Raw genomic sequence first — 24,477 nt, 5'->3', positions numbered from 1 at the left:
GCATGGTCAGCAGCACTCACCCACCTCTGCTCCCTACAGCCAGTGGGTGAACACCCTTCAGTTGGGTTATTACAGTCATCAACCCTGGTCAGAGCCTGGCCTTTTTGAGTCAATTCATTTTGGACACTGGCAAACGTGTTGTCCCTGATTCTTAACTGCAGTGCAGTGAAATAGCCTAGTCGCCAGAGTGCAGCATGTACAAGGATAAATAGATGATTTGGTCCTTCAATGTCAATGTAATGGGCTAATGCTGAGACCCAATGATCAATATAGCAAAAGCCTTGAAAGATTTAACAGATTGGCATCAATATGTACAAACTACAGGAAAACAAATCCAAAAGGTTATTTATTCTTTAAATGAACACAACAAAAAAATCGTACAACATCCTTTCCTTATTTATTAAAATACATTATTCTCCTTCATGCTACATTCAGGCAAATTCAATGCCAAAGTTGTTTTCTAAAAACTCAACCTGAACTCATCCATCCACCAAACATGAGCTATAATACCTGCCAGTCTGTATCCACACCTCAGCCATCCATCCTATTGTACATGGTCAATATCTAGCCCTTATGAAGGACTACATCTGAGTAAATTGTAATTTGACAGAATTGAACTGCTAAAGTAGAAGTATTGTAAAATAAATCAATGAGGTCCTTAATTTAAGGGCTCTGTCATATATATACACACAGGTCAATTGTGACCTTCTATTTCGTCATCGCTTCCACTAGGGCTAATCCTTGTCGTCGCTGCCATTTTGGTCATCGTCGATGTCCCTGCGTGGCAAGACAGTGCGGTACAGAGACGTCCCTTTAGCCTGGATGAAGGTGAGGGTCATCTTGTGCTTGGTTACCTTCAATACAATACAACTTTATTGATCCCCCTCCTCCAGGAACAGCAAATGTGCATCTGAAATGGCACCCTATTCCCCATGTAGTGCACTATTGATCAGAGACTATTGAGAATAGGCTGCCATGTGACACATCCAAAGTCAGTCTACAAGTATCAAAACCACAAACAGTATACAGATACAACAATTCATTAAAACAGTAGAATGGACAATTCTATTTATGACTGACCTCTCCGTGGACAAAGCCTCCCAGGGTAGAGGCCTGGCCTGTAAAAAACTTGAGGGTGTCTTTGGGGACATGGTGCCAGTGACGCGTGTCTGGGTCCAGGAAATTACCGGCACCGCTCACAACATAGCCCACACCAGACTCCTTCAGGTACTGAGGAGAGAATAGGGGGGGGTAACATTTTAAAACAGAATAACAAAATATTTTTTAATTGTGTTGAACATTTTTCTACAGTTTGCCATTCCGAACAATACCATGATGCAACTTAAAAACCGCTTAAGTATTCACCCCTTTTTTTTTTTTAAATTTTCACCTAAAATGACATAACCAAACCTAACTACTTGTAGCTCAGGCCCTGAAGCAAGGATACGCATATTTGTGGTACCATTTGAAAGGAAACACTGAAGTTTGTGGAAATGTGAAAGGAATCTAGAAGACTATAACACAATAGATCTGGTAAAAGATAATACAAAGAAAAAAAAGAAGTTATTTTGTATTATTTTGTATTTTTTTGTACCTTCATCTTTGAAATGCAAAAGAAAGGCCATAATGTATTATTCCAGCCCAGGTGCAATTTAGATGTGTCACTAGATGGCAGCAGTGTCTGAAAAGTTTTAGACTGATCCAATGAACCATTGCATTTCTGTTCAGAATTTATCATCAAGACTGTCCAAATGTGCCTGATTTCTTTGTTCAAAATTGTGCACTCTCCTCAAACAGAATGATATTATTTCACTGTAATAGCTACTGTAAATTGGTCAGTGCAGTTAGATTAACAAACATTTAAGCTTTCTGCCAATATCAGATAAGTCTATATCCTGGGAAATGATCTTGTTACTTACACCCTCTTGCTAATCGCATTAGCCTACGTTAGCTCAACCGTCCCGTGGAAAGGACACTGATTCCGAGGGAGTTTTAACATTATCCATCAATAAATCGAGAATGCTAAAGTGACACGCTAAAGTAAACAATCCATCTTCCATATGGCCTTCCTTTATCTAACAGCAACCCTCTGGTTGATAGAATAGAATAGTTTAGGAGAAGGAGAAGACTATGCGAAATTAAGTTTCAAAACCTCCGCAAACCTGCAGGTTGTGATCGTGACCACAGAAGTATGCAGTGGCCTTGTGCTTGACCAGAAGGGGGCGTAGTCTCTTCAGGAGGCACTCTGTGGGGCCGTGCTCGGACACTGACCACACCGGGTAGTGACCAGCCACAAGCAGGAAGTCAGCCTTGGACTGGGCCATCCTCTTTTGCAGCCAGGTCAGCTGGTAGGTGGATACAGTAAATTAAGACTTAGTTCTTGATCATTTCCTATATTACATTGTTTTTGGGATTTCTGATGGAGAATTTGTCAGCAGTTGCAATTAATTAACCATAAGGACAAGTGTAAAAAGTACATCTAGTTGCAACAATGGTCAGGTTGACAGAGTCGGTGGAACACAGTCAGTCAATAGAATCTCAAATCTTAAAGTGACTTTAAAAGTTCAAGCCCAAAACATTTTATTTAACAAAGCCCAGAATAATCTGTGTACCTGTCGGTTGGCTTCAATGGTACTGAGGGGTCCGCGAGGCTTCTCATCATCGTAGTCATCAGAGTTACCACACAGCATCACTGTATCCAGCATCATGATGCTCAGAGTGCGTTTGGTGTTGGGGATACGGAAGTTCAGCTCATAGTAGTAGTGAGGGAACCGCCTGAGGGGGGATTGAGGCTCAATGAATGAAGACTGATCAATGAAGGTTAAGATAGAAACAACTCAGTGAAACGGTCTGCATCCCAAATGGCACCCTAATCCCAACAGTGTACTATTTTAGACATATTTGGGATGCAGATTAGGGTTATGCAATGAAAAGACTGATTCTGCTGCATGATAAAACATTCATGATGAACAGATACGAAAAACTTTAAAGGTTTTATGCTGTCAAAGACTTGCATAAGGTCTAAGCAAAGACAGTGGATAAATGAAGATGTCCCACTCAGGCCGTTTACCATTGAAAAAAAGGGTCACAGTTCCGTTCTGCTGAAGGAGTGGCTGTCCCATAGGCACCAATGCATTATCAGCTGGGTCTTGTCTGCTTAGTTCATGAACCAGAAAAGAGGAGCGAGTGAGATGTCTCGCCTCTGTCTCTGGTCTAAGTGTCCGTTTCTTACCATCTGTCAGACTTGCGGCTGTAGTCGATCTGAGCCTTGACGTTGCCCGCGTGGTCGTGGTTTCCAGCCAGGATGTACCAGGGAATGTTGAGAGAGTCAGCCGTGTACACGTGCTCAAAGGTATCCTGAGAGGGCAAAGGTCATTTTAGATTGATAAACAAGCGCATTCCGTTTGCAAACCATACACATTTAAAATTCCTCAAGATGTAACACAGACACAGCAACTAACCATTAGGATCAGAAAAACATTCACAGCAAAGAAAGTAAGGATATTTGATCCATTCTGCCATAGCTGGAGTAACTCTGCTTAACAACTGACCTGGAATCTTGGGGAATCTGCACTGTTCACTCCAGAGTAGTAGAAGTTATCACCCAGGGCAAGAACAAAGTCTGCGCCCATCTGCTCTGCTATCTTGCCCATCTCCCAGGCTGTAGCCTTCTCCACCGGTGTGATGTAGGGAGGGTAGGGCACCCCGCCCCAGTCCCCCAGAGCCAGGAACCGGATGGACGTTTGGTTCTCTGGGGGAGAAACCACCACCACCATACATGTAGAATTATAGCCATTTAACAGACACTTTTAACCAAAGAAATGTACAGTTCAAGTGTACAAGGCCCATGCAGGAATCAAACCCATTACATCCTCCAACAAACACATAGCGTCTCAGAAAATGTAGTGTATACACACACAACTTACTATAACAGATTGATTTGTAGCCAAATGGGATATGTCAGTGGAAGTATAACTGAAATAGCAGTGGAGACTGGTGGGAGGAGCTATAGGAGGACGGGCTCATTGTAATGTCTGGAATAGAGTCAATGGAACGGCGTCGAACATGGGTTTTCCATATATTTGATACCATTCCATTTATTACAGTCCAGCCATTACATGAGACCCGTCCTCTTATAGCACCTCCCACCACTGTTCTAAATGTACATACTACTGCTTTGCTCCAGGTCCTGGAAGGCAGTGGGGAGGCAGTGGACCACAGGGAGGGCAGTCAGCAGGAGGGTGAACAGGGGAAGGGCCATCTGAAGGACAAAAACAATTCATGATAACTTGCTTTGGTTTTATTTGACAAAATCCAAGTACAATGTTAGGACCACAGAAGAACTGAAAATACTCTGATATGGCACTACAGATTGTAGCATTTTCCCTGACAAAGCACAAACTACAGATTGAAACTAAAACATGCAAACACTGCCAACTCAGAACAAGCAATAACCTTACATTGCACCAACTAAGCAAGAAAACTACCACAAGTAACCTCACATGTGTTGACAGACTCAATCTCTCTTCCCCAGAGTAAGCACCACTTCTTGTAAATTCAAAATGGCTGCTTATTGATTGTTTAGTGAGTTGACCAATCCCAGCTGGGACTCGCTGTTGCCAATCAGAGTTCTAGTACCACTGTGGCAGGGAAGAGAGTAACACAGCTTGTCAGAGTTGACCATTCATAGCCGGTTAGGATAATTAAGTTAATGTTAGGGTTAGCTAAAACGCTAACAAATTCAACTTTTGAATTCAATTTGACATAAGCTGTATCCGGTCGAACCATGACCCCAGGGAAGGGTCATGTCTCGTGATCTCATCTCTCTCATGCCCGTTGCATTAGAAGTGTCAAATAATTAATCTAGCAGAAGTTTTATACCGAACAAACTATTTTAAATAACCTACATCTCACCTACAGAACTACTTCTCCAAAACCTAGATACATAGTCAACTTTACATGGAGTAAAAACAGAAAATGCAGATCTATTTAGCAAAAAAACAAATAGCCAGCCGTAAAATGAAAAAAATCCTGAAAGTGCTGTTTTTCCTACACTGAAACCCTACAGGTTGATAAGAATGTAATGTAAATACACTCACTGTGATAAGTGATGAGTTGTCCTGAGTGTCCTACTGCAGCCGGGTCAACACTAGTCTGTCTAGTCAGTCTCCACTCCTCTTTTATCAGCTCCTGTCTGTCTGTCCTGATAGAACCAAGGTAACCCCAGGGCCAGCCCCTCCCAACCCCCAGCCCCAACCCCTCCCAACCCCCAGCCCCAACCCCTCCCAACCCCCAGCCCCAACCCTCCCAACCCCCAGCCCCAACCCCTCCCAACCCCAGCCCCAACCCCAGGCCAGTCTGTGATCAAACCCAGACCACAACCATGCCACTGAAGCATGACAGTTGCTCACACCCTTGACCCCGAGTCAGTCTTGGGACCAGAGAAGGAGTGCTGGCAGCATGTGACTGACATTGGTTATAAAAGCTAATGGTCAGACTCCACATTTTCCACCTCAGTGTTAATCAGTGTTTCTCCTTATCTCTCAAACTTCCTTCTTCCCCCCTCTCCTCTGTTTGCTCTCTCTCTCCTTATCCTCTGTTCACCGGTATCTTGAAGGCTTGATGGATTGCTTTTGAGCAAGGGGTCTTCTTCCTTTTCTTGGAATGCCCCCCCCCAAATCATATGTTTACATTGCTACATGCCCCCCCCAATCATATGTTTACAATGCTACATGCCCCCCATCATATGTTTAGAATCATATGTTTACAATGTTACATGCTTATAAATCACAGCTAGTTTCACTTCACTGATGTTTACTACTGTACATTTACCTCTATGACCCCACCAGGCCCCACCTAGCAGCATTGTGTGACCTTGCCATATTCACTCATCTGTCAATGTATGGGCAGATTCTCAGAAACATGACCTGAGAGGTCCTGAGGTCAAAGGAGCTGCACATCAATGATCTAACATGTCAAACCACAGATTATCCATTATATTGACCAGATACTCAATTGGCCGCTCTAACAATGAAATGACATGTCTTCATAATGGAAGGGATCAGTTGGGACCCATTCTAGCTAATGTGTTTGGACACACCTACTCATTCTAGGGTATTCTTTATTTTTACATTGTAGAATAGCACAGAATAACACTTTTCTGGCTACTACACGATTCCATTTGTTATTTCATCGTTTTGTCTTTACTATTATTCCACAATGTAGAAAATAGTAAATAAAGAAAAACACTTGAATATGATCCAAACTTGGTGTTCAAACTTTTGATTGGTACGGTCTATCTATATATCTACACACACGTATGTAGCAGCATTGTATAGATAGATATCTATATTGATTACTTTTTCAATGCTACTTTAAACTTATCCAATCACAGCTGTGAAACACAGGAGGGACTTACATGGTCTCCATGTTTGCAGCAGACACGATCACAGTTCAATAGAAAATGCTGGTGGCGAGTGATTGATCCATTTGATAAACTCCAAGTGTTTTTTTCTCAAATTTGCCAGGATGTTACCTGTCCTACTTATATCAGTAGGCACTAAGCATTACAAAAACGTACATTAGATCAAATAAGCCACACGCAGCAAATAAGCCATTACATTTTTTGTTAACCAAATTCGACACTCATTGACCTCCACACAAAAACTACTGGCTTGGCGAGCGAAAAAACACCACCTGATGGAGAAAACAGATTTTGGGCCGTTATCCCTCTCGCATCGCCTCTTCCTCTCTACTCAAGCTGATTCCATGTTAGGCTGTGGGTTCTTTCCTCCCATTTACATGATTGATGAATTAAAGGTCACTAATTAGTAAGGAACTCGGCCCACCTGGTAGTCTAGGTCTTAAACAACAACAAAAACAGCAGACAATAGGCCCTTCATGGAATGAGTTTGACACCCCTGTAGTAGTAGAACAGGACAGAGAATATGTATGGAGGTTAATCAGAATTGTGGGAAAAAGCTGTGAATAAAACAATATTGCATGTATATGGGGCTATATTTAAATGTAAAATGTACACCACAATGGATGTTTTTCCATTTGTCATATGGTTTTTGAAGAATGATTAACTGATAGTTGTAAGTTGCAAATAAACTCTTCTAGCTACAGTACATACAGTGGGGTATGGTAGGCCAGGCTCTAGAACCACAATGATGAAGTACATTCAGTGGCTATTGGCTAAGAGTAGAAACTCAAGCATAGCATACCTTCAGAGAAAGCATTTGGGTCATTGGCTCACAATGCATGAGCCATGATCGGCATCGTAATGTTACTTGTGATGAACATCCCTGGTATTTTAAAGTGATGCTCAAGATGAGCATAGTCTTTCTAGGGATGTAAAATGTAACCACTGCCAGTCAGGTCAACGATAGGATTTAGTCTATATTCCATCCAGAACTAAAGGTAATAAATAACAAGTTGGCTCGCAGCATGAAAACATGTGAGGGGATCGGTCGCCATGTTGAGAAGAAGCCTAAACACAGTAGACCTGGGTTCAATAACTACTTGATACCTTTCAAATACTTTGAGCATTTGCTTTAGGCTACCTGGAGTTTGAGTTTGCACTTTTGGGACCTTTCTATTGTTTGCATTGCAACAGGCAAGCACAGATAAAAGTATTTGAAATGATTTCAAATAGTATTTAAACCCAGGTCTGAAAAACAGTGGTCAGTGTATGTAAAGTATGACACCTTGCTCCAAAATAAAAGTAATTTATTCTTACAAACAACCAGATACAAGCCTTTTACCGAAACCTTCCAATGAAACAGCAATTAACACATTTCCATTGCTCTTTCACATAAAAATCCAAGTTACTGTCAACTTTTTTTTTAACCACACTGCTGGTCAATATAATAACAGTTAAAACATAACAGTGATTCAAATTGAAATCGAAAATAAAAATGTAAAGAAAACAAGTCTTTGAAATAAGAACAGATTCTCCGTTTACATTCACATTCAACCTCGGGTGGCTTGACAACAGAAAAAAAAAAAGTGTAAAAAGAAAGAAACTTGAACAAAACAAGAAGTCTATGACCCAAGATAGCATCATCCTGAAAGCACTATTATTATTATTTCCTTTTTGTAATCCCTATACAGAACTGAACTACTTGTTAGACACATGTAGGTTACATTTACCACATGGTAAATAAAGAAATAGATAGTCTGGTTTATGAAATATAGTGATGGTGAAAATGACTTGAGGGTTTAGGATTCATCAATATTAGATCAATATAATGAAAGTAGAGAAAGACACGAGGGTATTCTTTTCCTCTGGGGGAAGGCTTTAGAGGGTTGGTGGGGGGCTTGAGAGAGGGATGTGGTGTGTGTGTGTGTGTGTGGTACCCTCTATTTGTACTGATAGTTCATGTTTCCGTATGCCGTGGGGTAGGAGGTCTGTTGGGTCTGGGGAGTAGCAGCCGCCCCATAGCCCTGGGAGGAGGCGTTCCCATACATGCTGAAGCTCGATTGGTTGCCGTAGCCTACGGACCAATGAAACATCAATAAGAACAAGACATTAAATAATCAACCAATCAGATGCTCTACTAACACTCTTTAAGCCATTATTAAGACCACATTTGGATATCAAGTGACTACAGACAGAACCAATATCAGAAATAATACCAGATAAAAATCTATATATTAGTATACACACATACAGTGCCTTCAGAAAGTATTCCCACTCCTTGACCTTTTTCACATTTTGTTGTGTTACAGCCTGAATCTAAAATCAAATAAAATGAGAATTTGTTTGTCACTGGCCTATACACAATACCCCATAATGTCAAAGTGGAATTATGTTTTTAGAAATGTAAACATTTGAAAAGCTGAAATGTCTTGAGCTAATAAGTATTCAACCCCTTTGTTATGACAAGGCTAAATTACATTCCAGTATTTAATAAGTTGCATGGACTCACTCTGCAATAATGGTGAACATGATTTTTGAATGACTTCCTCATCTCTGTACTCCACACATCATTATTATCATCTGTAAGAACACTTTCTGAAGGCACTGTTACGTCGAGCAGTTACCGGTATATTAATGTGTGTGTGTATGAGTGTGTGTGGCGGTAGGGGCCTCCTTTGGCCCCTTATATAGATTTCCACTCACCGAATCCCCACTCACCGTAACTGTACATTTGGCCCCCGGTGACAGAGCTGGGGTAGGCTGTACTGTACATAGAGTAGTCCACCTGTTGCTGGGTCTGTTGGGCTTGAGACTGAGCTGCAGTCAGCAGACTCTTCTTATCCCCTCCGTAGCCATAACTATAGGGGCTCTGCTGGTCCAGGGGAGGGGGCACCGACTGGTAGTCACCCAGGGAAGATGCACCGACCTGGGCTTGGGCGGTCATGGCGGCCGAGGTGGTTATGGCCGGTGTGGTGTAGGATGATTCGGGTAGAAGGTGCCGTAGCCGGTGGTGTTGCCGCTGGCATCTGCCTCTGTGGAGGCGTCACCAGTGGAGATGGTTGTTGTGGAAGCAGCCTCTGTTGCACCCATACTGTACAGATTGTCTGAGGGAGAGATGGACAATGAAGTTACGATAGTGTGATTGGTGAAAGGAGGACATTTAGTATTGGTTGGAGGGAACACTTAGCAAATGCTTTGAAGGGGATATCTTTTTGAGAAAAACTGAGAAATGTATAGTGATCTCAGCCAAACAACTTCAAATAGGAAGTAAAAATACTGTTTATTTTCCTTTTAATTAGTCTTATTATACACTGCTCAAAAAATAAAGGGAACACTTAAACAACACAATGTAACTCCAAGTCAATCACACTTCTGTGAAATCAAACTGTCCACTTAGGAAGCAACACTGATTGACAATAAATTTCACATGCTGTTGTGCAAATGGAATAGACAACAGGCAATTAGCAAGAAACCCCCAATAAAGGAGTGGTTCTGCAGGTGGTGACCACAGACCACTTCTCAGTTCCTATGCTTCCTGGCTGATGTTTTGGTCACTTTTGAATGCTGGCGGTGCTTTCACTCTAGTGGTAACATGAGACTGAGTCTACAACCCACACAAGTGGCTCAGGTAGTGCAGCTCATCCAGGATGGCACATCAATGCGAGCTGTGGCAAGAAGGTTTGTTGTGTCTGTCAGCGTAGTGTCCAGAGCATGGAGGCGCTACCAGGAGACAGGCCAGTACATCAGGAGTCGTGGAGGAGGCCGTGGGAGGGCAACAACCCAGCAGCAGGACCGCTACCTCCGCCTTTGTGCAAGGAGGAGCAGGAGGAAAACTGCCAGAGCCCTGCAAAATTACCTCCAGCAGGCCACAAATGTGCATGTGTCTGCTCAAATGGTCAGAAACAGACTCCATGAGGGTGGTATGAGGGCCCAACGTCCACAGGTGGGGGTTGTGCTTACAGCCCAACACCGTGCAGGATGTTTGGCATTTGCCAGAGAACACAAAGTTTGGCAAGATTCGCCACTGGCGCCCTGTGCTCTTCACAGATGAAAGCAGGTTCACACTGAGCACGTGATAGACGTGACAGAGTCTGGAGACGCCGTGGAGAACGTTCTGCAACATCCTCCAGCATGACCGGTTTGGAGGTGGGTCAGTCATGATGTGGGGTGGCATTTTTTGGGGGGGCCGCACAGCCCTCCATGTGCTCGCCAGAGGTAGCCTGACTGCCATTAGGTACCGAGATGAGATCCTCAGACCCCTTGTGAGACCATATGCTGTTGCGGTTGGCCCTGGGTTCCTCCTAATGCAAGACAATGCTAGACCTCATGGGGCTGGAGTGTGTCAGCAGTTCCTGCAAGAGGAAGGCATTGATGCTATGGACTAGCCCACCCGTTCCCCAGACCTGAATCCAATTGAGCACATCTGGGACATCATGTCTCGCTCCATCCACCAACGCCACGTTGCACCACAGACTGTCCAGGAGTTGGCGGATGCTTTAGTCCAGGTCTGGGAGGAGATCCCTCAGGAGACCATCCGCCACCTCATCAGGAGCATGCCCAGGCATTGTAGGGAGGTCATACAGGCACGCGGAGGCCACACACACAACTGAGCCTAATTTTGACTTAAGGACATGACATCAAAGTTGGATCAGCCTGTAGTGTGGTTTTCCACTTTAATTTTGAGTGTGACTCAAAATCCAGACCTCCATGGGTTGATAAATTTCATTTCCATTGATAATTTTTGTGTGATTTTGTTGTGAACACATTCAACTATGTAAAGAAAAAAGTATTTAATAAGAATATTTCATTCATTCAGATCTAGGATGTGTTACTTTAGTGTTCCCTTTATTTTTTTGAGCAGTGTACATTATTATTATTATTATGACAAATGCTCAACATTGTGTTGCAGCCCAGCCCCAGCATTTAAGTCAACATGATGGAGAGAGATGCTAGGGTTTAAATAAGAGAAGCAATGTATAAGTGTTAAGTTTAGCAGTCAGGGCCCCCTTATCCCACTTCTGGGGCCCCAGAAGCCTAATCACTAATTCAATCATTACACATGATGCATGATATACAGGTGATGCAAGGGGGCACATGGCTATCTAATTTATGGATTTCTAGTGATTATACTTGAAGGAAGGAAGTACTTAAGGAATTCAAATGGGTACCAGCGACTCAATAGACTATAGTGGCTATAGAATAGATAAGGCTAAATACAAATTCGGCCCCCTTGACCTTTGCCACATTTCAGGCTTCAAACATAAAAATATAAAACTGTATTTTTTTGTGAAGAATCAACAACAAGTGGGACACAATCATGAAGTGGAAGGATATTTCAAACTTTTTAACAAATCAAAAACTGAAAAATTGTATTTGCAAAACTGAGAGAGTAATCAGCAGCAAGCAAAAGGTGGTGCTACAAAGTATTAACTTAAGGGGGCTGAATAATTTTGCACGCCCAATTTTTCAGTTTTTGATTTGTTAAAAAAGTTTGAAATATCCAATAAATGTCGTTCCACTTCATGATTGTGTCCCACTTGTTGTTGATTCTTCACAAAAAAATACAGTTTTATATCTTTATGTTTGAAGCCTGAAATGTGGCAAAAGGTCGCAAAGTTCAAGGGGGCCGAATACTTTCGCAAGGCACTGTAGATAAGTTACCAAACACAAATGAACACACCTAACCTATCACTCATTAGTTCCCTTGACAACAGTGTGGAGAAGACACTTACGATAACCAGAGCCAGCACTGCTTCCATAACGGTAGCTTGCTGTTAACAAGAAAAGAGATACACATTTATTACCTTAACGCAAAGGAGCACAAAAGAGTTGGACGATTTCCTAACAAGCTCTCTAGAACAGTCTGACTAAAGGCTTATTGTCTAATCATTAACTTATTTACTAAATAATCTAAAATAAGCCACATTTGAATGATTTTCTGACAACCTCATCTCTGTGAGAACATGCTCTTAAAGACCTTAAGGCCCGTCTAGATCCTGAGATAGACAGTCCAAGTGAAGCGTCCTACTTTGGTTGTAGCTGCTGCCAGTCGTAGGCTTTCCTCGACCCCTGCCTCGCCCACGGCCCCGGTTGTTAGGCTCCGTGTCGGTTGGAATGCCTCGAATAGTGCCAAAGCCTGGGATATGCTGTTGAGGGAGGGTCAGAGGTCACTAAAGGGTTCCTAATCATGGTGTGTGTGTGTGTGGATTAATTAATGGCTATTCCTAGTCATGATTCTATAGTATTGTGAGGTGCATTAGTGTGTGTACGAAAGATAAACTCAGCAAAAAAAAAGAAACGTCCCCTTTTCAGGACCCTGCCTTTCAAAGATAGTTTGTCAAATTCCAAATAACTTCACAGATCTTCATTGTAAAGGCTTTAAACACTGTTTCCCATGCTTGTTCAATGAACCATAAACAATTAATGAACATGCACCTGTGGAAAGGTCATTAAGACACTGACAGACGGCAATTAAGGAAATTAAGGTCACAGTTATGAAAACTTAGGACACTAAAAGAGGCCTTTCTACTGACTCTGAAAAACACCAAAAGAAAGATGCCCAGGGTCCCTGCTCATCTGCGTGAACGTGCCTTAGGCATGCTGCAAGGAGGCATGAGGACTGCAGATGTGGCCAGTGCAATAAATTGCAATGTCAGTACTGCGAGACACCTAAGACAGCACGGACAGCTGATCATCCTTGCAGTGGCAGACCACATGTAACAACACCTGCACAGGATCGGTACATCTGAACATCACACCTGCGGGACAGATACAGGATGGCAACAACCACTGCCCAAGTTACACGAGGAACGCACAATCCCTCCATCAGTGCTCAGACTGTCTGCAATAGGCTGAGAGAGGCTGGACTGAGGGCTTGTAGGCCTCTTGTAAGGCAGGTCCTCACCAGACATCCCCGGCAACAACGTCACCTATGGGCACAAACCCACTGTCGCTGGACCAGACAGGACTGGCAAAAAGTGCTCTTCAGTGACGAGTCGCGGTTTTGTCTCACCAGGGGAGATGGTCGGATTCATGTTAATCATCGAAGGAATGAGCGTTACACCAAGGCCTACACTCAGGAGCAGGATCGATTTCGAGGTGGAGGGTCCGTCATGGTCTGGGGTGGTGTGTCACAGCATCATCGGACTGAGCTGGTTGTCATTGCAGGCAGACATCCTCCTCCCTCATGTGGTACCCTTCCTACAGGCTCATCCTGACATGACCCTCCAGCATGACAATGCCACAAGCCATACAGCTTGTTCTGTGCGTGATTTCCTGCAAGACAGGAAGGTCAGTGTTCTGCCAAGGCCAGCGAAGAGCCCAGATCTCAATCCCATTGAGCACGTCTGGGACCTGTTGGATTGGAGGGTGAGGGCTAGAGCCATTCCCCACAGAAATGTCCCGGGAACTTGCAGGTGCCTTGGTGGAAGAGTGGGGTAACATCTCACAACAAGAACTGACAAATTTGGTACAGTCCATGAGGAGATGCACTGCAATACTTAATGCAGCTGGTGGCCACACCAGATACTGAATGTTACTTTTGATTTTGACCCCCCCTTTGTTCAGGGACACATTATTCCATTTCTGTTAGTCACATATCTGTGAAACTTGTTCAGTTTATATCTCAGTTGTTGAATCTTATGTTCATACAAATATTTACACGTTAAGTTTACTGAAAATAAACGCAGTTGACAGTGAGAGGACATGTATTTTTTTGCTGAGTTTATATCTTGTCTTACCATGGAAGTGTATGTGACTGGTTTCTTCTTCTTGGGGTCAGAGTGAGGGTTATAGTAGGGCCCCGCCCCCTCTGGGAAAAGTTTGTCCAAAGCAGCTAAGGCTGCGTAGGCTTTGGCCTCCTTCTTGTTGGAGCCTCGACCTTTGAACTTCTGTCCATCTACCTCTACCTGTGAGTGGCGGAGGTGGTAACACAGAGACACATGCCGGTTACAGTGTTTCCACATCCTGCTCTGTCAACTACATCTGGGCCCATATTCATAAAGCGTCTCAGAGTGGTAGTGCTGATCTAGGATCGTAATGAATAAGATTCTACATAAAAATGGGGGACCTGATCCTAGATCACTACTTCTACTCTGAGATGCTTCGTTGATACGAGCCCCGACCTTACTGGTTATTCATTTACTGTAGTTTCCAAATCCTTGCGCAATGAATCAATAGAATTGTCCCAAGCGTGCAAACCCCGCCCATCTGCCACTGACTGACCTCCATGACGAAGCACTTGTCATGGCTGCCCCCGGTCTCAGCAGAGAGCTCGTACTTCAGGCTGCGTCTCTTCTCGTTCAGCTCCATCACTGGGTTCTTCCCGTGCTTAGTGAGGATGGGACCGTTCTGATAGTATGGAAGACATAGTAGAACAGTCAAGTCCAATGAACATCATCAACAACAACTCTATTGCAACATAACTGCTTTATGAAAGTATACTGTGAGATTCTGGCATTTAAGACCTTGTTCTACGTACCCAGAGGCAGATGAACTCACGGATACCATTTTTATGTTGTTGCATGCAGTAGGAAGGAAGGAAGTGGTGGTTTCACAAGCTAATGCTAACTATCGATAGCGCAATGACTGGAAGTCTACAGGTACAGTAGCAATGCTTTGTGCTGCTTTATGAAAGTATATTAAGTCAACCATTTAAAAAAAGTAACAGGGAAAAGCCAGAGAACATAGAGAGAATGACTACCTCGTCAGATGCCATGGACGCATCACTTGCTGTAGGTGTGGATGGTACGTTGGCTCCTCCCTCTTCGCCTGGTTCAATCTTCACATCCGCCCCAGTGGGCAGGCCCAACTTCTGCAGGACCTGAGACGGGCAGGGAGAGAGGACTTGAAGGACGGCAGCCATTATAAACAGAGTCAATACAGACGACAAGGCATTCAATGCAAAACCAGTGGATTACATTCTTGGAGAACAACGACGTAACACTTTGATGAAAGCAAGCGAAGGTTACAGAGAAAGGAGAAACACTACTCTTTCTTTCAAAGAGAGTAACATTTGATTCCAGGGACCATCTTGTGTTGTACCAGTTAACCATCATTTTAAAGGGATAGTGTGAGATGTGTCTAGTTACCCAGAGTCGTGGATACCAGTTCTACGTGCAGTATGAAGGAACTTGCAGGTAGATTTGCACGCTAATGCTAACTAGTGTTAGCGCAATGACTGGAAGTCTATTGGTACAGCTTGCATGTTTTCTTCTAGGCATACAACCCCTTACCTTGGCAGCTAGGTGGAGTTTGGCGGTGCGTTTGGACGGCCCTGAGGCCTCGTATGTATCGCCGTCCACGTCTACAGACATGGTGAACACCGGGAAGTGCACTGGACCGCTCTGACCCGTCAGACGGTACTGCAGACCAGGCTTGTGCTGGTTGAGACGCATCAGGGCGTTCATGGCCATAGGAGAGTCCCCCGGGCTTCTCTTCTGTGGCTGGGGGAAGGGAGGGTGACAGAAAGAGAGACAGGGAGAGATAGTGAGAAAGAGATAGATGGGGAGAAAGAGGAAGAGAGCATATCAGAACAGGAACAAATGTAACCTCCTCAGAAAGAGCCTCAATGGTAGAATAGCTACGAAATATCCCATTCGAAGACCACTTCAGATACATACACGACTTCCTAGGAAATTTTGGATATTTCTGGAACTTCTGAGACTTCCTCTTCTTGCTGTCATCTCCCCCTTTGTCCGCGGCATCATGAGGTCTCTTGGGAGGGTAGGTGGAACTGGCCAGGATCTGAGCTGGTAGGGACATAGAAAAGGGACAAGGTTCAGGAAAAGTTCAAATTCACAACACATCAAGACTACTACTAGACAGCTAATATGAAAGTCACATTTGAGAAGCATGGGACAGGCCAGGAAGATCGCCAAAAACTGAGATACTAACAACCGTAGTTTCTGAGACCTGGTCCTATGGTCCTCCTTGGTTCCCTGGCAGGCAGGGAATCCATCCCTAGCACCTTGTACAGCTGTCCGAACGCAGACAACCTTAGGGCATGCTGACAGGGAAAAACAAACATAGAACACAGTCAATCACAAAAGGAAGCACATGGGAGAGAATAACACAATTGATATTTGATATTCTACCCGGGGCGTGTTAAGGACGCAACATAACAGAAATTTCAACAACAAAAAATCTTGTGTAGAACAGATATTATCGTTTTTCAAGTAGAGTAGGGAATCATGTCAGCTCCATTTGTTACAATTCTACCTGGAACGTTAAAGGCATAAATATTTCACCTAACCGAATCAAATTGAAGCCTGTTTTACCTGGGCACTCTGTGTAATGTCCTCACGTTGATGAGTGTCCAGGTGGCTGATGGCGTCCACCTTCTCCTTCTCACAAGGGTCCTTGATACCCGGACCGTCTTTGAACAACAGAAGAACATTTGAATTAGTTTAAATTTGGTGGACGTCATTTCTACATTGTTCTGAGAGGTGTTCTGCAAGGCTAAGCTCTATTTTCTCTATTTACCCAATACAGGTCTTTAGGAATAAAAGACTTACCGGCCATCAGGATTCCAGACGCCAAGCACTCGAGAACTCTGCGGAAAGACTCTCCTGCTCCCATTGGCCGATCGCATGTTCCAATGGCCTTCTCACACAGCAGCTCTAAAGGCTTGACAGAACAGAGAGAGAACAGTAGATAATGAATCTAGTTCAGACCTGGAGCCCACCGCTGCCACCCAATGTAATAATTTATTGTATGACATGTATATCATTATAGTCAAAATTACATGTATTATAGTAGTTTGACTTGACTCACCCATCCTCTGAGTGGAGCCCAGGTGGGGACGCGGTTACACAGGTCTCTCATGATACGGATCACGATGGCGGCCGACTTCAGGTCGTTGACCTTAGCCTGAGAGAGACAAGCACGGGCCGAGCGGAGTCAAAAAGGGTGCGATATCCAACAACCTACCTACCTACCTAGAGCACTGGTAAATTAAATAAAAGGGGTGCAATATTCCAGTAGCCTCGCGAGCCGCATGATCCCGCGAGCTTACAGCATGATCCCGCGAGCTTATATGATGCAGGCAGCTCACGAGGCTAATACACCTGGACAGCACAAAGGAAAAGCCTGATACGAGTCGAATTGAACCAGTTGTGTAAGTACTGAGTCATCAGGAATATTGCACCCAGAGGTAGCATAGGAAGGTTAGTGCAGTATTCCTCCAATATACCATTGGAGCCAAACACTTAATTAGGAGGGAAAGGGGATACCTAGTCAGCTGCACAACTTAATGTATTCAAACGAAATGTGCATTTAACCCAACCCCTCTAAACGAGCGATGGTTACATAGTGTGTAGGGATCCTTAAAAACAACGTAGCTACAATATCACTTGTACTAGCAAATAACAGCAATATAGTTCCAAGGAAGACAGAATGAAATCATAGAAAACAATGAGGCATTGTGAGAGCATACAAACTCACAACTCATTATGGGACAAGGCAGAATAAAAAGGCACATTTGAACACTTTATTGGACAAGTAAAGACGGGATGCAAACCTGGAACCACTTGGCGTGGCGGAGAGATGCCAAGGCAGTTAGGCATTTCTGCCTGTCCAGAACGTCCGCCGGCGCATCGCTGTCGACCGTTAGCTTTTCTATTGGTCGATGGGTGGGATAAGAAGACAAGGTACGGTTTGACCAAGGGGGGTTTCTGTCTCGAGGCTTGGGGAGGAGGTAGCTTTTCCCAAGGCAGGACAAGGACTTCTACATCTGCATTGCTTGCTGTTTGGGGTTTTAGACTGGGTTTCTGTACAGCACTTTGTGACATCGGCTGGTGTAAAAAGGGCTTTATGAATAAATTTGATTGAAGGAGACTCTCCGCATTTATAGAGAATGGATTTACCCACCCACCCACCCTGTAGCAAAAAACTCTATGCTAGGTCTAAGTGATGAGAGTGTACTCTAGCCATCAGATTCACAGTGGGTACCAGAGCATAATATTTCTCAATGTAAAGTTTTGCTGGGGGGATTTCTTAGTCTTAATCAAGCCTAGTCTTAGTACCCCTTAACTGGGTCATGCTGCTCTGCACCTTTCCGAGACAGAATGAGAGGCCAGTTGGTCAAAGGTCCAGCGTCCCTAAAAACTGGCACACTAGAAGGCTTAGTAAGAGAGAATCAATCAGGTTTGGAATTACTGTACAAGGCAGTTGGAATCAGAATGCATTTGTGGTCGGCTCGGTACTGCAGCAAAACTGATAACTGCTTGGCTTCAGCTTGGCTTCCCCCAGCAACCAAATCTGGCCTTGATCCAAGACAAGGCCATTCTCTTGGAGGACGTAGCTACTAAAGCGGATTGAACTCAAAATGCCCTTTTCCTGACTTTTAATTAGATCACATTCATCCCCTTTGCCTCTCTCACATACACCCCCATGCGTTACTCACTCACACACACATATTGCTCTCTCACATACACCCCCATGCGTTACTCACTCACTCACACACACATATTGCTCTCTCACATACACCCCCATGCGTTACTCACTCACACACACACACACATATTGCTCTCTCACATACACCCCCATGCGTTACTCACTCACACACACATATTGCTCTCTCACATACACTTTCCCTTCCATATCCTTTCCTCAACCAGGCAGGTCAAAGGAAGGGTCCAAAAACATTACCTGTCATGCCGATCAGTTTTGCTGCAATACGAACCTCACGTTACACTGTTCTGCATTAAAAACACATGCAATCAAATCTATATCCGCGCATTGGCTGGCATTCTCAGAAAAGCCTTCATTTCTTAACTTGAACAATACAATTAACTGTAAATTAAGTCGTACATTACTGTTATTAAAATCACATTATTACACAATGCATTATTAACGACTAAAAGAGGCATTGTAGCGACGAAGATTGTCGCCGTTTTGTTAAATAATTACAGCGAATAGAAGAACTCCAAGCTCCAGTGAAGAACCAATCAGATTGTTTGTTCACTGGCATCGGTTCTAAAGCAGCCACTGTGCAGGTTCCACTAATCTCTATATTGACTGATCAGGTATTTAAAATGGTGTCTCAGTGTATGGATCAGTAGGGAGCTGCACGGTAACATGCTTTAAGTGAATAGTAACACATAGATTACCAGCTGTAGCTGATCTGAAGTTGCCTGCTGTTAAGTGCAGTCCAGCGCTGCCTACATTCAGCAAAGTACAATGTTGTGGAACATTGCAGATAGAAGTATCACACATAATATCTATTGGTGCACATATCTATCACAAATAGATCTCTACATCATATTTCTATCTGAGACGTCCCACAACGCTGTGCCCTGAACACAGCCGTGGTAGTGCTGGGTAGTCCCAGCCTCCTGGCCAGGTTGGAGGCTGGTCCCTGGGGGGGGTCATACCTCCAGGTGGTTCCTCCAGGGGGGTGGTAGCTCCGGCACCCTCTGGCTCAGCCTCCATGCGGATCATGGGGGAGGTCAGGTGAATGGTTAGGGTCAGGACGGGCTCCTTGATGCTCTTGATCACAATCTCCGCCTCCTCTGGGATCTGGGTGACCTCATACTTGTCCTCTGTGACGAGCTTTAGTAGAGTTGGAATGATGGGAAAATAAATCAGTTAGGATTTTGGCTTACAGTACAGAAAGAGAGACAATATTAGCATAGAGGCAGCACCTTTCACAACCAAAAATACCTTTTTAAATATAGGTCCTATTGCAACTCTCTCAGTCCCTCTCATACTCTCACTTCAAAATTGCCAAAGAGAGACAACGTTAACATCATCGAAGGATATCGGTCTCCATTGGGAAAGAGGTCTTCTGAGCGCAATGGGACTTCCTGGTTGAGTAAAGGTTCAACGAAAGATACACTACCTCAATCTGGGTGGAGAGGTTCTCAGCCACCTTCCTGAGCAGGGTGACAGTGGGTTTCTCAGTGCAGAGCAGCACCAGCTCCAGGTCCATGTCTCCCTTCAGCAGCAGGCCCTTGGCCACCAGGCCCACCCTCATCACCCCACGCAGGATACGCTCTGGAGGGGGAGCCACCTCACTGGGACAGGGGAGGGAGAACCAAGGAAACGCTTATTCAGAGACAAATGCAATAAGTAATTCTACAAGATATGAAGAAGCACACATACCCAGGATTAGATATACTGTTATGCTTCACTTTCTTTCTCTCGCTCTCTAAAAATGCATCTTGCCTTCCTATATTGAAGTATTCATGACATCTTATCCAGAATGACTTACAGGAGCAATTAGGGTTAAGTGCCTTGCTCAAGAGCACCAACAGATTTTTCACCTAGTCGGCTTGGGAATTCGAACCAGCGACCTTTCGGTTACTGACGAAACGCTCTTAACCACTAGGCTACCTGCAGCCTAAGAGTCACATATCTTAATTGCTTGGATTAGTGAAAGTAATAGGATGTTAATTCTGCTCTCTGCTATCCAATCATGTATCAATCTGTGCTTAACTCAAGGAAATGAAGGAGGAAGCGTTTCCAAACAAATCAAATCAAACTTTATTTGTCACATGCGCCGAATACAACAAGTGTAGACTTTAACGTGAAATGCTTACTTACAAGCCCAACAGTGCAGTTCAAGAAGAGTTAAAAAAAATATTTACCAAGTAGACTAAAGTAAAAAGTAATAATAAAAAGTAACACAATAACGAGGCTATATACAGGGGGCACTGGTACCAAGTCAGTGTGCAGGTTAGTTGAGGTAATTTGTACACATAGGTGGGGGTGAAGTGACTATGCACAGATAATAAACAGCAGTGTACAAAAGGGGGGAGGGGGGGGTAGAAGCTGTTGAGGAGCCTTTTGGTCCTAGACTTGGTGCTCCGGTACCGCTTGCCATGCGATAGCAGAGAGAACAGTCTATGACTTGGCTCAATGGAGTCTCTGACAATTTTATGGGCTTTCCTCTGACACCGCCTGGTATAGGTCCTACAGTACCAAGGTCTTTGATCAGTCTTTCTTACCTCTCCTCTGCCCCCTCCACAGGTACAGGCGCCACACCGACTCCGGCCTCCACATCCAGCAGGTCGGAGACGGTCTTGAGGGCACACTCCACGTGGGAGATGACTGTCTGCACCGCCTCCAGCTCCTCAGACGATGGGTACACCGCTGCGTGCTTCGCCATCATGTGGCGGTCGTCGCTCACGAAGATACGCATGGGAGGCGTGCGCACCGGAGGGGCCTGGAAGAGAGAAGGTAAGATGGAAAAGGGTACGTGAGATGTGGGTCGTGGTCAGTTGGGCACACAGTAAGAAAACAATTTATAAAGGAAAACTGAAATCTATGTTCTTATTGTAATAAATCAACCGTGCGTCTTGCCTTTTTGAATGCCCAGCCATCTTTAGACAGCTGTTCGTTCCACAACACAAAATTCTAATACAGGCTAGTTTTGTCTCCTCTAGTCTCTCCTTATATTGACTGTTAGATGTGAAGCAGGCTTATTTTACTTTAATGCTTTTGGGTAAAGTTCGTTAACTTTAAATAAAACATTATGGTATTAAACAGTTATTTTATTTTCATGGCAGTCTTCATCCATAATCGTCGGTTACACAGTCATACAGTTACCGTGCCAGCCCTAAGCACTGCTTTCATTTGTTCCAATGGAATAGGATGTGTGTGAATGATCTGGAAAACCAGTATGACTAGTAAGTACAAATAGACCGAGGGGAAAAACTGTGACTGGAAAATTATAGTTACTGTATCATCTACAACTTCTGCAATTACATGCCTCTTAGCAAGAGGGGAAATAAAATATTTTATTTATGGCCATCATGTGGAAACAAATCATAGGACCATTTGTCCAACATATCAAAGTAGGTGCAATTGGCTGCTCGTGTTGTCCTTTAAATAGTATGCACCGCAGAGGAGGCTGGTGAGGGGAGGACGGCTCATCGTAATGGCTAGAACAGAGTTAATGGTATTAAACACATCAAACAGTTTCCAAGTGCTTGATACCATCCCATTCACTCCATTCCAGACATTAAAATGAACCAGCCTCCTCTCACCAGCCTCCTGTGCTGTACAGGTGAATTCAAGTAGAATTCAACACAACACCTAGGGATAATTCTGATTCTCCAATCCTTGTGTTCATTCGGAGGTGACAGGCATTAGTCCGCGCTACATTCACACACACAGGGAATTTGTATTGACGTGGAGAGAAACGGTCGAGGTGGAAGTTTGAACCTCAGTTTGGGGTCGGTTCTCCTCGATCTCCTGTATGGCTGCGATGTACTCATCGTACTGCCTCAGCTCCTCCTCGTAACAGAGACAGTCATACCAGTAGCGTAGCTCCTCATATCTGGGAGGGGAGAGAGACAAAGTAGTTAGAATAGAAACCAATTACAGTACTAAGTTTACCTCTGTAGATTCAACATCGACCAATTATGGCAGAGATTCGTGCAACATTTGGAGAGAATTGAAATGCCTTGTGTGTAGAAATACTACATTGTAGTTGTCCTAATGTAACATTATTATAACCAGGTGGAGTAAGAGTAAAAGGCATGGATGAGAGAAGGCACTGCTCTTCAGTCAGTGTCCCTTGCATTTCCCCCCACTAATGGTAAAAGGAAAATGCCACCCAAAAACTCTTCATCCGTTGTTGATTTAGTCCCAAAATATTTTTTGCATGTCAGAAATAAGAGTTTTCCAGACATATAACTTTCAAAACACATAAATACAGCCGGTATGATGCATTTTGCACCATATAATGCAAATCCATCATACTGGCTATATTTATGTATTTTTAATGTTTTTGTCTGGAAAACTCTATATTTCTGACATGCAAAACACTTTGGGACTATATCAACAATGGACTAATGAAACAAATAGCCAAATATAGTTTTAGGTGGAGTTTTCCTTTAAGGTTAGGATTGGGATGTGGACCCTAGAGCTGTACCTCATTGAAACTTCACCCTGGAGCGATACAGTACCTGTCAAAGTCGTGTGGTAGCAGGCGATGGCCACGCTGTATCAGGCTGTCCCAGTACAGGAGCTCTTCATAGGCCTGGCGTTCGTCCCAGACTGCATCTGGCACTGGCTCTGCTGCCATAGCCATGAGCTTGTCTTTTAACTGCCACCTGTGTGACACCTGCTGTAGCCATGGTAACAGAAACACTGAAAATCACTCTCTCTACAATGCACCACCTCATGATAAACACATGGCAAAGAAAACTATATACAGTTTGTATAAGAACATTTGGTGAAACTTTAGTGTGACGTACGGCAGGCTTGTACACCACGTGACATCCCTGCGGTAACTACCTTGCTAACGTTCGTAAACATACCAGGCAGTTGCACAAAAACGTGCAGGTAATATATACAATTTAAAAATCGAAGTGTAGGTAAACTATGCTAACTAACTGTTTGTTTACCACCAAATGTGTAAGCAGCTGTCCATACAGCTTTTGGTAATTTGGTTTTAAAACTAAATTAAACACGCTGCAAACCAATTGGGCTAACATAATTTGTTTTCAACCTGCGGTGCCGACGCCATTTTTATGGCAAGATAGCTAGCATGATACTACCAGATCAGAGACCGTATCAGATGCTGTGGTTAGCAAGGTAAGCTACTACATTTTTTATGTTTAATTCAGCACATAACTGCAATTAAATGCATCGCTAGCAGAACGTTTGTGTTAATTTACAAACACTAAAGCAACAACCTTTTCTATATCGTTAAAAACACTCACCTGAGAAGGAAGGAGGCACAGTAATGTCGCGCTGTTTGGGGGCGTGGAGCTGCGCGGTGTCGCGCAATAATGACGATTTTTTTTGTTTTTTTTGTTCTTCAACTCAACCAGTGGGTGGCGGCAATACACCTTTAGTGGTTGTAGTCCGCCATTGTCCCACAGATGAAGAATCCAGCAACACCAGGTGCATATGAAATGTTCTGGACAGTCCTGAATTTGGCCACCTCATTCTCTTAGCTTCATGGTTCCCACCACAATTGCAACATGTCACATTTTCCTCACTTTTAAAACACATTATATGATCTTTTCCACAACTTGGACATCTCGGCTTCTCCCTTCTGCAAACACTTGAAACATGACCAAAAGCTTTACAATGGCCAC

The 24,477-nt window shown here is 43.8% G+C and overlaps 2 protein-coding genes across 3 annotated transcripts; both read right to left on the bottom strand.

Moving 5' to 3' along the window:
* Positions 1–333: 333 nt before the first annotated feature.
* On the bottom strand, positions 334–5,233 carry acp5a (acid phosphatase 5a, tartrate resistant). Of its 2 annotated transcripts, none has more exons than XM_042304360.1 (8): positions 5,100–5,233; positions 4,171–4,261; positions 3,552–3,751; positions 3,233–3,357; positions 2,613–2,775; positions 2,163–2,345; positions 1,081–1,230; positions 334–854 (listed from the first exon to the last, which is right to left on the bottom strand). In XM_042304360.1, the coding sequence occupies exons 2-8, from the start codon at positions 4,259–4,261 to the stop codon at positions 735–737; spliced, it is 1,032 nt and encodes a 343-aa protein (XP_042160294.1). In that variant the 5' UTR covers positions 5,100–5,233; the 3' UTR covers positions 334–734. The 2 variants fall into 2 exon arrangements, with proteins under 2 accessions (XP_042160294.1, XP_024252176.2); XM_024396408.2 differs by lacking the exon at positions 5,100–5,233 and adding an exon at positions 4,503–4,642.
* A 2,481-nt stretch (positions 5,234–7,714) lies between these two features.
* Positions 7,715–24,172, bottom strand: LOC112230093 (interleukin enhancer-binding factor 3). The gene is given in 21 exon segments (XM_024396299.2): positions 7,715–8,498; positions 9,143–9,528; positions 12,157–12,195; positions 12,453–12,570; positions 14,164–14,331; positions 14,648–14,773; positions 15,126–15,245; positions 15,658–15,848; positions 15,850–15,867; positions 16,045–16,173; positions 16,319–16,430; positions 16,702–16,799; positions 16,939–17,050; positions 17,198–17,293; positions 17,943–18,040; positions 19,798–19,975; positions 20,265–20,439; positions 21,373–21,590; positions 22,592–22,706; positions 23,338–23,498; positions 24,097–24,172. Coding segments are annotated over 19 exon segments (2,382 nt in total). The 5' UTR covers positions 23,463–23,498; positions 24,097–24,172; the 3' UTR covers positions 7,715–8,498; positions 9,143–9,382.
* Positions 24,173–24,477: the final 305 nt, after the last annotated feature.

This window comes from Oncorhynchus tshawytscha, linkage group LG02 (genome assembly GCF_018296145.1).
Source record: "Oncorhynchus tshawytscha isolate Ot180627B linkage group LG02, Otsh_v2.0, whole genome shotgun sequence".
Lineage (NCBI taxonomy): Eukaryota > Metazoa > Chordata > Actinopteri > Salmoniformes > Salmonidae > Oncorhynchus > Oncorhynchus tshawytscha.
The sequence above is the reverse complement of the archived record's forward strand: the minus strand, read 5'-3'. Positions and strand labels throughout refer to the sequence as shown.